At 40.9% G+C, this 13,788-nt stretch overlaps 1 protein-coding gene across 1 annotated transcript in view; it reads left to right on the top strand.

Moving 5' to 3' along the window:
• LOC102981261 (protein diaphanous homolog 1) overlaps positions 1–13,788 on the top strand; it is a 42,392-nt gene that overhangs the window by 19,147 nt on the left and 9,457 nt on the right. The window contains exons 2-7 of the mRNA XM_007102078.4: positions 7,207–7,233; positions 8,480–8,635; positions 11,780–11,881; positions 12,232–12,362; positions 12,557–12,643; positions 13,488–13,551. Of these exons, the coding sequence (XP_007102140.3) occupies positions 7,207–7,233; positions 8,480–8,635; positions 11,780–11,881; positions 12,232–12,362; positions 12,557–12,643; positions 13,488–13,551 (567 nt within the window). The remainder of the gene's footprint in view (positions 1–7,206; positions 7,234–8,479; positions 8,636–11,779; positions 11,882–12,231; positions 12,363–12,556; positions 12,644–13,487; positions 13,552–13,788) is intronic.

Genomic DNA, 13,788 nt, shown 5'->3' with positions numbered 1-13,788 from the left:
GGTGGAGCGTATCCTACAATTGCTTCCTAAGGTGCACGGGGATAAATTTTTTGAAAGCTTCAATGTCTGAAAATACCTATTTTGAACTCACATTTGATGAGTAATTTGGTTGGGTATAGAATTCTAAGTTAGAAGGTTTTTTTTTGTTTTTCAGATTTTAAAAGGGCCTTTTTTCATTGTTTAGCTTTTTGTATGTAGTTTAAAAAATTCAAAGCTTCTCTGATTCCTTTGTATATGACCAGTTTTTCTCCCTTCTTCCCCACCCCCGCTTGCCCCAGCCGCACTGCATGGCATGCGGGATCTTAGTTCCCTGACCAGGGATTGAACCTGCTCCCCCAGCAGTGAAATTGCAGTCTTAACCACTGGACCGCCAGGGAAGTCCCCCTTCTTTCAAACTGTAGGCGTTTCTTTGTTTTCCCAGTGTTTTGGAATTTCACCATGATACGCCTTTGTGTGGTGATCTGTTTCTGTCTTTTGTGATGGGAACTTATCCTTCAGTACTGGAAAATTTTTTTTTAAATTGACCTATGGTTGATTTACAATGTTGTTAGTTTCTGCTATACCCCAAAAGTGATTCAGATATACATATGTATACATTCTTTTTTATATTCTTTTCCTTTATGGTTTATCACAGGATTTTTTTTTTTTGGCTGTTTTGGGTCGTCATTGCTACATTCAGGCTTTCTCTAGTTGTGGTGAGCCGGGACTACTCTTCCTTGCAGTGCACAGGCTTCTCATGGTGGTGGCTTCTCTTATTGCGGAGCATGGGCTCTAGGTGCATGGGCTTCAGTAATTGTGGCACATGGGCTCAGTAGTTGTGGCTCGTGGGGTCTAGAGTGCAGGCTCAGTAGTTGTGGTGCATAGGCTTAGTTGCTCCACGGCAAGTGGGATCTTCCCAGACCAGGGCTCGAACCTGTGTCCCCTGAATTGGCAGGTGGATTCTTAACCACTGTGCCACCAGGGAAGTCCCTATCACAGGATATTGAATATAGTTCCCTGTGCTATGTGGTAAGACCTTGTTGTTTATCCGTTTTATATATAATAGTTTGAATCTGCTAACCCCAGCCTCCCAATCCATCACTCCCCCAGCCCCCTCCTTGGCAACCACAAGTCTGTTCCCTATGTCTGTGAGTTTGTTTCTATTTCAAGATAGGTTCATTTGTGCCATATTTTATTCATTTTTATTTTTTTAATTAAAAAAATTATTATTTTATTTATTTATTTTTGGCTGCGTCATGTCTTCATTGCTGTGCACGGGCTTCTCATTGCGGTGGCTTCTCTTGTGGAGCACGGCCCTAGGTGCTCAGGCTCAGTAGTTGTGGCTCTTGGGCTCTAGCATGCAGGCTCAGTAGTTGTGGTGCACGGGCTTAGTTGCTCCACGGCATGCGGGATCTTCCCGGACCGGGGATCAAACCTGTGTGTCCCCTGCATTGGCAGGAGGATTCCTAACCACTGCACCACCAGGGAAGCCCTGTGCCATATTTTAGATGCCACGTATAAGTGATATCATATGGTATTTGTCTTTCTCTTTCTGACTTACTTCACTTAGTATGATAATCTCTCAGTACATCCATGTTTCTGCAAATGGCATTATTTCATTCTTTCTTATGGCTGCGTAGTATTCCATTGTATATATGAGCCACATCTTCTTTATCCACTCATCTGTTGATGGACATTTAGGTTGTTTCCATGTCTTGGCTATTGTGAATAGTGCTGCTATGAACATAGGGTTGCATGTATCTTTTTAAATTATAGTTTTTTTCTGGATATATGCCCAGGAGTGGGATTGCTGGATCATATGGCAACTCTATTTTTAGTCTTTTGAGGAACGTCCATACTGTTTTCCAGAGTGGCTGCACCAACTTACATTCAGTACTGGGAAATATTCTTGAATTATTTCTTTGATAGCTTCCTCCTCTGTTCTCCTGTTATTTGGATATTGGACCTCCCAAACTGATCTAATTTTCTTATCTTTACTCTCTTATTTTTCCATCTTTGTCTTTTTGCTCTAATTTTGGGAGATATCCTCAAATTCTTATCTTCCAGCCCTTCTATTGAGTTTTCTCTTGAGTTTCTGTTCTCATGTGTTCAGTTTCTCAGGGTTCTTTTTCCTCTGAATGTTTCTTTTTAAAATGGCATTATAGGGACTTCCCTGGCGGTCCAGTGGTTAAGACTCCGCACTTCCACTGCAGGGGGCGTGGGTTTGATCCCTGGTCAGGGGACTAAGATTCCGCATGCCACGCAGCATGGCCACAACTTTAAAAAAACAATTTTAAAAAATGGCATTATGTTCTCCCTTGTGGATATTAATTTTTTTTTCCTAATCTTTCTTTTTCTTGCATAGTCTCTGTATAATGAGTTGCTTTTTCCCCCTCTCTTATTAGGATTTTTCCTCATGTGTTTGATAATCCTTGGTTGTCTGTAAATGTTTAAAAATGAGGGGCTAAAAAACTCTGGACTTGGAAACTCTGGATGCATGGGTAGGGTTTGTTAGCTGTGCAGTTTATTGTAGGCTAGCCCTGTCCAATAGAAATATAATGTGAATCACATATGTAATTTTAGATTTTCTAGTAGCCACAGAAAAAGACAGAAAGAAAAAAGTGAAAAGAAACATGTGAAATTAACTTTAATAATAAACTTTTTAATCCAGTATATCTAAAACATTATTTTAACATGTAATAGATACAATTATTAATGTGATGTTTTACCTCCTGTTTTGTATATGAAGTTATTGAACTCCAGTTTTTATTTTACATTTATAGCACATCTCAATTTGGATGTTAAATTTTCATGAAGATACTTGCTGTGTATTTAGATTTGAAAAAATTTACAAGTGAAAGGTAGATCCACATACCTAGCATGTTCCAAACATATTGATACTTAAGTTTAACAATAACAATAAAATATTAGCTTTTAATTTTAAATTTGGATAAAATTAAATAAAATGAAAAATTCCTTTTTCAGTTGCACTAGGCACATTAGAAGTGCTTAATAGTTACCTGTGTCTGGTAGCTACCATATTGGATGGCACGGTTCATCTGCTTGGACTATGTCAGTAGCTTAATGTTGTTTTTCAGTTCCCCAGAGAAGGCTCTTCCAACCTTCTGCCTCAAGGGTAAGGGTTTTGGGGTGCTGGGGTCCTGAGAAACTAGAAGGGGGAAGGTGCTGGGTGTCTCAGCATATAGTATGCATACATTAACTTACTCTTCTTTTTGGTATAGAATCTCTGCCCACAACTGTGCCTGGCATCCCCTGATCCAGAGATCTGTGTTTTACCCTCTTCTAAGAATAAATTTCCAGACTTCTGCTGGAGTAAGGGAGGGTGGTCTCCCTATGGCATGGGGGGAGGGGTGTTGGGGGGTAACGGAGGATCTACTGGTCCGACTGCTTCTTAAACATCTTTCAAACCAATCTTATTTTTGGGCCTCCCCCTCCCTCCAACTGCCCATTTCTATAGGTACCTGGTGCTGCTAATTCCTGAGCCTGTTGAGGATCCTTAAGTACAATTTGGATTGGTCATTAGCTTTTCCTCCAGCAGGTTTAGGACTCACTTTTCTTAGGTCTATTGGGTCTTAGTCCCAGCTTCAAAAGTTGATTGCAGTTATGCTTTTCTTGTTCTTCCCAACCTTGTAGGCTCCTTCCCTCTATCATTTTTTTCTTTCTAAAAATTCCTTTTCTGTAGATGTAGAAGGGTTTCAAAAAGCTGGGAAATTTGATTCAGTCTACTGTCTTTTATCTGGAAGTTCCTATTAATCTGTATTCATGAGCAGATTTTGATATGCTAAAAAATTTCATTCCGTATTTATGCTTCCTTCAGTATCTATATTTGTAGTTAAAGGTTTTAGTATAGTTTTAGTGGAAGACTCAGTAGGAGGGACAGGACGATGAAGTATTTAGTGAAGATAATTAAGGGTTTATAGTTTGGGGGCAGAAAATAATTGATAGCAAACAAGGAGAAAGGTGAGTGTAGAAGCATTTAGAAAGAAGTAGGTGGGATCATTAGAGACTATGTTAAAAAGCTTGAACCTCTGGGGCATAAGGCATAAATATAGCTCCTGTAGCATTTATCTTCAAGGTCTCCACTATTTTTAGTCTTTCTTACTTTTCATGAGCTAGGAACCTCTTGTTGCATATCTCAGAGAATCCACAAAACAGTTAATGATACAGTTAAAAAAAAAAACTTAACAAAGCTGTTTGTAAACTGTATGTTCAAGATCTGTAAGGAAAGCACACATAGTATTAAATAAGTAAATTAATACACCCTCAGTATACTGTAGCAGCAGGTTCCATCTCAGTAATGGAATTGAGCTTGCTGTTTGGGCGTTCTGTTGGGTTCTGAAACAGAATTTTGCCTGTAGTACTGTGATTCACTTTGCTGGTAGATGCTGCCCTCTGTTGGAGTAGTTGAGGAAATGCATGGATCATTTTTGCTGTCCTTACTCAAGTTGAGCACTAAAGCATGGATAATTTTTTTAAGGAATAAATCTGTTTCTAATGATGCACCAAGGAAAGCAAGGGAGACTGGTTTCTTCCTTCTTAAGAAAAGAGAGGTTTACTTTTGTATGTAAAGGCAACAGTTAGTGGGAATTAAATGGGAACAAGACAAGAATCTGGGGAATGCAAAGATTTAGGGCTTTGGAATCTGGAGACCAGAGTTCCATACCCAGCTTGCCTCTGTTCATGTGACCTCAGTGATTTACTCCACCTGTCTGGGCTTCAGTTTCTTCACTAATGCAGAGAAGAGGTGGAATAGATTTGAGGGCTTTTGCAGGGATTGGTATTTTAGGAGAGCAGCCCCAGATTATGGTATTTGTTCGTAGGAGATATAATGACTAAGTCTTAGGCTCTACCGTGAAGGAACTTAGTCTGGAAATGGCTAGAGGAGGCAATCAAAAGATAGTTGTAATCCACTTCTAGTGCTGTGAGACAGGCAAGTACCTATTTCTATATACACACAAGGAGAGGTACCCATCCAATTAGAGGAGGTGTCATCCTGTAGGGCCCGTTGGAGCTAGCCTTGAAAGCACAATCTAGTCTGAGGGAAGCAGCAGCCTAGAGAAAGTCTGGGGTTGTGAGACAGCAAGATCTATTTGTGGACCTGCAACTAGTTAGGATGCCCAGAAGATAGAGTTTGAAATGGAGGGTTTGTTGAGAGATGAGGCAAGGGAGAGAAGCCAGAAGTGTCATATGCCATGCTAAGGAATTTGGATCTTAACCTGAGGGCAGTAGGGAACTATTTCAGGGTTTTAAATGGGAAATAACACGGACAGCTTGGCATTTTAGAACAATTACTCTTGGATATAGTATACAGAATGGATTTTGTGTTGGGCAGATGGGATTGAAGGCAAGGAGATCAGTTAGGAGGCTACTACAGTAAATCAAACAGGAGATCATAGTGGCATGAACTTCAGTAGTGGGGATGGAGGGAAGAGAAATAAGAGTCTTCAGACAGAAAGAACAAGTTGTTGGTTTGTTGTTCTTTAACTTAACCTGCAGCTGAGATTGATTCATTAGACCCAGGTTCTGTTACCTACGTTATATCCATCCCAGAATTGTTTGGGTTGTTGCTTGGTTCTGAGGGAACATTTTGAGTTTGGAGGACAAGGTTCTGGAAGCACTTGCTCTAGGAGCAAATAAGTTAAACCTTGGCAATGGCAACCTAACTATAAACATTCATCCTTTTTGTGGCTTGTTTCACCTCTGTGTGTCGGGTGACTTAGGGTGGTGACAAAAGGAACTGAGTCTCCTTGGGTGTTGCTGTCTCTGCTTCATCATCCTTCTGCCTTTGCTGCCCTTCTGCCTTTACTTTGTGTAAACAGCACACACAAAGTAATTTTAGATTCCATTGACACTGAGCAAGGATCGTATGGTTTCGGGTGAGTGATTAGCATTCCATCAGTAGAAGGTTGACCTCCTCTGGACCGTGGAGGGCAAAGTTAAGATTCACAGTTCACACTGGATTTACCCAAACTCTGACATGGAGCACATGAACATAAGGACATAGATTTTTCTCATCTGTAAAAAGGTTGGTAAGGTAGCTTTGTGGCAGTGTCAGAAATAGTTTTTCATTAGTTGAGGAAGGTTCATCAAGAGGCATTTACTATACTCTTCTAAGGACATTAGCAAAAATAGATATGGTTTAAAACTAAGTATTAGAATGAAGAATTCCTGCTTTCCTATACCTGCTTGTTCAGATTTTGGGGGGTAAAGTGTAGCACATGTACAGAAGAGAATATAAAACATACAGAATAATTATAAACAGAACATCCATGTAACCATCATCCATATCAAGAAATAGAATATTATTGTAAGCACCCCTGAAGCCCCCTGTCCCCTTCTGCAGTCATTACTCTTCCACCCACTTCAGGTAACCACTGTTTTGCCATTTGTGGTAATCATTCCCTTTATAATTGTACATCCTAAGTAATATAATTTAGTCTTGCATGTTTTTAATCTCAGTGTAAAAGAAATAATACATTCACTTTTATGTTTGTGAGTAGCTATAAGTTCATTCACTTTCTTTGTGTAATTGTTTTCCACTCTACCATTATACGAGTTTATCCATTCTATTCTTGATAGCTATTTGGATTGTTCTCTGTTTTATTGATAGATATTACAGTGTTGCTGTGAACATTCTTGTTATACACAACCTGCTACATATGTGCAAGCTTCTGAAGGGTAGATTTATAGGAACTGATACATTGAGTTGTAATATATATGCATATTTTAACTTTACTAGATCATGCCATACTGTTTTCCAAAGTGGCCGTAGCAATTTACATTCACACCAACAGTGTGTGAGAGCTCCCGCTGCTCTGTGACTAGACAGACACACATGAAAATTTTTGCCAGTCTTGAGTGTGAAATGATACCTCGTTGTGGTTTTAGTTTGCATTTCCTTGTTTACTAATGCAGTTGAACACATTTCATAGGTTTATCGGTCATCCCATTTAGAGTTTTTTCAGTTCTCCACCTTTTTTTCCCCAAAGGGTTATTATATTTTAGTGACCTTAAAACTCCTGCCCTTTACCTAAGGGAATGTGCTAAGGAATAGTCTGGCAGAAATCTAACATGTGGGAAGGAGCCTAGATCCTTTCAACTTATTTTCTCCTCTTTTTTTCCCCAACCCATCTGGTATTTGGGAGGTTTCCTGGCATTTCACTGATCTCTATTCCCTTTCTTCTCCCTCGTTTTTCCTGTTCCTAGACTCTGAAGCGGCTCATGGCAGATGAGGTAAGGAAATTTTGTTCAGCATGTGCATGGCTCATTTCCTACACTATGATATTTACCAGTTGCAATAACTTTGACTTTCTATAACTTATAAACGTGATATGGGTTCTATTCTCAGATCATCCCAAAGCTTTTTCCTAACTCTTTGCTCTGTTTGACCCATTGCATGCATTTCCCTGGCACGTTCATTGGCTTCCAAGGTTAGGCATGTTCTTTAAACTCCAAGCTGACTTGCTGTCTGGATGCCACTCTTATCATTTGAAGCCCCAGAATGCTTGCAGATATTTACTGTTATTTTCAATCAGGTAGTGCCGATAAGCTGCAGCTTATCGGTAGCTCTTTTTGAATTGAACACTTGTCCTTGCAGTTTGAGGCGTGGTTCATAAGCATTTGGTTGACAGAGAGATGACATATATACCCCTGAAGTAGATTATATTCTTTGCAAAGGGGATTTTGGAGAATATGTACTGAACTTTTGCTGCTTACATAACACAAGTGCTATGGAGTGTACAGAAGAAAGAAAAAGGAATGGTTCCCGGTTTTAAAGGCATTTCCTTGTTTCTTGTATATGACTTATATCTATTAAAATCTATGGTCACACTCACCTCTTGAAGGGAGAGATCCTCTGAGGGCCTGGCCATATTTATTATTGGATAGCTAGAGGGAAACAAAAGGCATTTTACTGAGCACTCTGCACATGAGGTGCTTTCAGTTCTGTGCTGCTAGAGGGCTTAGAAATGGCAGGGGAGCTAAAGAACAGTTTTCTCTTTTTAGAGAGTTTCCAATTCTTAATACTTCATTCCTCTTATCTTTGGATGAAGGTGAGAGAGAGTACAGAGTCCGTGTAGTAAATTAGGTACAAGGAAGACTGGTTTCTCTTTTTCATGTCAGAAGAGTCTTGAACTGGCCACAAACCAGAGGAGCCATGCACGAATAAGAGGTTAGAGGTGGGGCTTCCCTGGTGGCGCAGTGGTTGAGAGTCCGCCTGCCGATGCAGGGGACGCGGGTTTGTGCCCTGGTCTGGGAAGATCCCACATGCCGCGGAGCGGCTAGGCCCGCGAGCCATGGCCGCTGAGCCTGCGCATCCGGAGCCTGTGCTCTGCAACGGGAGAGGCCACAACAGTGCAACAGTGAGAGGCCCGCGTACCAAAAAAAAAAAAAAAAAAAAAAGAGGTTAGAGGCTATTTGATGTGTGCTTTGTTGTGTAAACGAAAATGGATCACTGCTAATACTTTTTTTTCTTTCTCAGCTGGAGAGATTTACCAGCATGAGAATTAAGAAGGAGAAAGAAAAGCCGAATTCTGCTCATAGAAATTCTTCTGCATCATATGGGGATGATCCCACAGCACAGTCATTGCAGGATGTTTCAGATGAGCAAGTTCTAGTACTCTTTGAACAGATGCTGGTAAGTTTCCCACCCCAAAGCACTGCATCTTCTTGAAAATGCTTTTACGAGCATGATGGGCCCTTTTTTGTGTACAGTCCCCCTTAACTATCCTTTAATTACAAAAAATTCCAGGCTTAACAGAGAACTTCTTAATAGCAGTCCCATTAATGAAGGGACTACATGTACAAGGGCCAGTCTGTAAGATTGGAATCTATGAATTAGTCTTGGAAATATCTGGTCACTGACGACCTTGTTAATGTCCTTCAGCCCAGCAACACTTTAGCCACAAAGACATAAAATGAGTGGGCCAGCTCTTGTGGTAGTGTGATGACCACCTTTGGGTTAGCCAGAGTAGATAAAATTTTAAAACATTCACAACAAAATCTATACAAAGAAGAAGCTGAGTGACTTCCCTGGTGGCGCAGGGAATCCCAGTGCAGGGGACACGGGTTCGATCCCTGGTCCGGGAAGATCCCACATGCTGCCAAGCAACTAAACCCGTGCACCACAACTACTGAGCCTGCGCTCTAGAGCCCGTGAGCCACAACTACTGAGCCCACGTGCCACAACTACTGAAGCCCATGAGCCTAGAGCCCGTGCTCCACAACAAGAGAAGCCACCGCAATTAGAAGCCTGCGCACCACAACGAAGAGTAGCTGCCGCTCACCACAACTAGAGAGAGCCCGCGTGCAGCAATGAAGACCCAACGCGGCCAAAAATAAATAAAAAGAAGGGAGGAAGGGAGGGAGGGAAAGAAGAAGCTGAGGAATGGAAAGGCATCGTTTGCCTGAGATCTTCTACTTAGTGGTGAATCTGGAAAGAGAATTCTGATGTTACAATCACTAGAAGACCTTTAAAGATTGGGGCTGAGGTCAGTTCAATAATGAGCTGTGCATGGATGTGACTGACTTTGCTGTCTTCAGTGAGGACCATTGAGTGGGGAGGACACTGAGTGAATGTCCACTAGTGCTAAGTCTTGGAAAGTTTTGAGTACATGCTTATAAGGTTTCATAAGACCTATATATTAACTGGGATTTATGATCTCAGATTCAATTAGAGATTAGTGGCAGGCCTAACTTAATTAAAAGCATGCTTTTAAAACCCTTAAAACGGAGGCCTGGTACCTGTGGTAGTCACCACTCAACCAGTACTACTATTATTACTTTTCATTGAAGCTTTCAGTTTGTCTCATAATAATCCAAGTGTGTTAAGAGTCTAAGAGTATGATTATCAAGACAGTCTCTTGGCCTTGGATTGCAAATTTAAATGTCTTTAGGGCTAAGGGAGGAAGCATAAATAAGTTAAGCAGGCTACATAGAGGCTATGCCTCTAAACCCGCGTCCCCTGCATCGGCAGGCGGACTCTCAACCACTGCGCCACCAGGGAAGCCCCACCTCTAACCTCTTATTCGTGCATGGCTCCTCTGGTTTGTGGCCAGTTCAAGACTCTTCTGACATGAAAAAGAGAAACCAGTCTTCCCTGTACCTAATTTTACTACACGGACTTTGTACTCTCTCTCACCTTCATCCAAAGATAAGAGGAATGAAGTATGATGATGATAAAAAGGAGAAGGGACTGCAGTAAAATGAAGGACTTTTGGCATTTTTGATAAACTCCAGCCACAATTCAGTTCCAGTAGGTTTTGTAGCATTCCAGTTGGGAATGCTAGCCCAGTAGTGCCAGATATTTCTGTTTTTCAAAAGAAACCAGAAATCTCTATTTTTTTTTAAAAAAAATTGTTTTTTAAAAAACAAATATCATAGCCAGCATTCAGATTTTCCTAATTAGGTCTTCTTTTTTTTTTTTTTTTTTTTTTTTTCGGTACGCGGGGCCTCTCACTGTTGTGGCCTCTCCCGTTGCGGGGCGCAGGCTCAGCGGAGCGCAGGCTCAGCGGCCATGGCTCACGGGCCCAGCCGCTCTGTGGCATGTGGGATCTTCCCGGACCGGGGCATGAACCCGTGTCCCCTGCATCGGCAGGCGGACTCTCAACCACTGCACCACCAGGGAAGCCCTAGGTCATTTAAAAACAAACAAACAAACAAAAAAAACTAATTTGTTTGTTCAAATCACAATTCCAGGTAAGGTCCATTGTGATAGTCTACTTAAAGTTTCATTTGAACTATAGGTTTTCCTCCCTCTATTTAATCCTTGCTCTTGTTATAAAAAATTTGTTGAAGAAACTGACCTGTAGAGTTTTCCATAATCTTAAATTTGCTGATTGCATGCCTTGGTGCTATAAATTCATATTTTTATATGAAGTCTCTCAAATTTAAAATGTTGAGCTAGCCAGACAAAACATACTTTATCTTTGGGTCTGATTCAACCTGAGGGCCAGTATTTTGCAACTTCTTTGTTCAGTTTATCTGTAAAAGGAGGAAGAAAGCACCAGGAATTGAGTCAGAAAGAAGTCAAATTATTACTGTGACAATTTGGTGGTGGTGATTCCTTCACACATCACACACATACACAAACACACACATGGGGAAGAAATTGAATATATCCTTTTTTTTCTCCTATACTTTCCCCGTTTCAAATAATATTCTGGACTTGTTAGGGTTAAACTTGTGCTCACAGAAATAGGAGGCTCAGACACATGGTTATATATGTAACAGGGTCAAGCAGAGCCTTTCCCCCAATAACACAGTCCAGGTTATGTCTGTTGAGGGAATTTGTCACAGTTTCCAGTTCTTTCTTCATGGGAAAGGAGTTCGTACAGGGACCTAGTTAACCAGGGGTAATGGGTGTTTAGGCCCTAGAGTGGTGCAGATTTTGCTGGTGTTTGCATGATGCCAGTCATCCAGTGCTTCAGTCTGAAGAGATTATTAAGGTCCATCCTAAGTGCAGAAAATACTATGTTTGCTTTTCTTTCAATAATGCAAAATAAGTTTTCCCTCTATATTGAGAGTCCACTTTCGTTAGGAAAAAATTTAGTATATGTGTATAAAAATATCTGTTGGGATTTATAATAAAATGTTAACCATATTTATCCCTAAGGAATTCCCATCATCTATAATAGCTTAAGTCTCTAAGGATCAGGAAAATTTATTTATTCAATAAGCATTTAGTGTATTCATCTCTTTACTAAGTATACTTAATATTAAACTCTGAAAACTTGTAAGGAATTCAAGGCAATTTTTCCTCCTTTTTTCCTCCCGTTTCTAGTTGGATATGAACCTGAACGAGGAAAAGCAGCAACCTTTGAGGGAGAAGGACATTATCATCAAGAGAGAGATGGTGTCCCAGTACTTGCACACCTCCAAGGCTGTGAGTCCTGGGGCAGGTACCCACGACATGGGAGACTGTGCCCTTATCTTGGACCTGTTTGTTTTGCTACTTTTATGGAACATTTCATGTCCACATCAGTTCTATTTCATTCTTTTATATAAACCTATTCATTTTTTACTCTCATTTGAGTTACTTTTCTTACGTACTTTTGCCTGATTCGATCTTCATGAAGTATGTATGGGTAATGGGAAGGAAATTCTGAGTCTCACATAGTTTGGTGGTATGTATAATGGGTGTTTGCCCTCATATTGTTTAAACTGTGTTAAGTAATTCTGGTCCAATTTATGACTGAGTCCAGTGTTTACTAATCTCTGTATGCTCCTTTCCAGGGCATGAGTCAAAAGGAGAGCTCTAGGTCAGCCATGATGTACATTCAGGAGCTGAGGTCGGGCTTGCGGGATATGCCTCTGCTCAGCTGCCTGGAGTCCCTTCGTGTCTCCCTCAACAACAACCCTGTCAGGTGAGGATTCTGAGGTAGTAACAGGAGTGAGAGCCCAATATTGGAGCTCACTGGTGGGGATTAGAGATCAAAGGAGTCAGGGAAGTATGAGAATGTTTTGGATTGGGAGTAAAGAGTTACCAGGATAAACTTTATTTTGGTGGATATTTATTGATTTGATTTGATATTGCATCGTCTTTGTCTCTTCCTTACAGTTGGGTGCAAACATTTGGTGCTGAGGGCCTGGCTTCCTTGTTGGACATCCTTAAACGACTTCATGATGAGAAAGAGGAGACTGTTGGGTGAGGACTTCCGAGTCTTGGCATCTTCTAGGTGGAGGGTAGTAGAGGACTTGGCTGTTTGCTCTAAAGGAGAAAATGGCAGTTAAATGGAAAGTTACGGACTAGGATATTATGCTGTTAGCTGAGAATGGGGTTTATTATAGGGGTGACCAGAGAATGAATGATGATTATAGGTGCGGGGAAAGGAGGAACTTAAATTTCACAGTGAATAACACAAGATATATACCACATAAGATTGTGAGTCTCCCAGCACATGTTCTTATCCAGTCTGGAAATAGGGTCTGATTTAGTCTAAAGCTCTCCTGTGATCTGATCTGCGTCATATCTCATTTGGAAGTCTTATAATACACTTGATCAGTTTGGGACTAGCTTTATGATAGTCTTCAGGATTGGAATAATTCTGGGGTTACCTTGCACTGTCTTAGGTTAGGCTACCTTGAAGCCAGCCTGACCCAAAATGATTTCTCTACTTCCTGGGATCTTTGCAAAACAAAACACAGGACCTCTATCTCCTGAACATACAGACTTGAAACCTCTGACGCAGTGAGGCAAGCAGTAATAGGTGGGATGTTATCCTGATAGAATTTAGCCCTTAGGAGCCTACAGGGAGTTAAAGGGAAGATTTTAATGTAATACTGAATTCTTGGTTTATGAGAGGATTAACCAATGGTTCTTTCTTCAGCTACCTCTTTTTGCCAGTGTTTTAAGGTAGAGTACTATGTGCTGGAATTTACTGAGCTACTAGTTGGGAGTGTTCCTAAGACCCTTGTTTACAAGATTGAAAAGTCAAATGGGGAGGGGTATAGAATGAAGGGACTTCACTGATTATGTCTTCTACATGCAGAAGCTACGATAGCCGTAACAAACATGAGATCATCCGCTGCTTGAAAGCTTTTATGAACAACAAGGTAAGATATTTCCCATTCTCATTCAACCCCCATCGTGACCACTGTTTTTTCTCTTCTGTTGGCAAACTCAAAAAAGGACCTAGGAATATGAGGTTCAAGGCTTCTAGCTTTCCCTTTTAGTATCGTAACTTTTTTTTTTTTTTTTTTTTTGGTGGTATGCGGGCCTCCCTCTGTTGTGGCCTCTCCCGTTGCGGAGCACAGGCTCCGGACGCGCAGGCTCAGCGGCCATGGCTCACG

The sequence above is a fragment of the Physeter macrocephalus genome, chromosome 8, assembly GCF_002837175.3.
Source record: "Physeter macrocephalus isolate SW-GA chromosome 8, ASM283717v5, whole genome shotgun sequence".
NCBI classification, from domain to species: Eukaryota; Metazoa; Chordata; class Mammalia; order Artiodactyla; family Physeteridae; genus Physeter; species Physeter macrocephalus.
The sequence above is the reverse complement of the archived record's forward strand: the minus strand, read 5'-3'. Positions and strand labels throughout refer to the sequence as shown.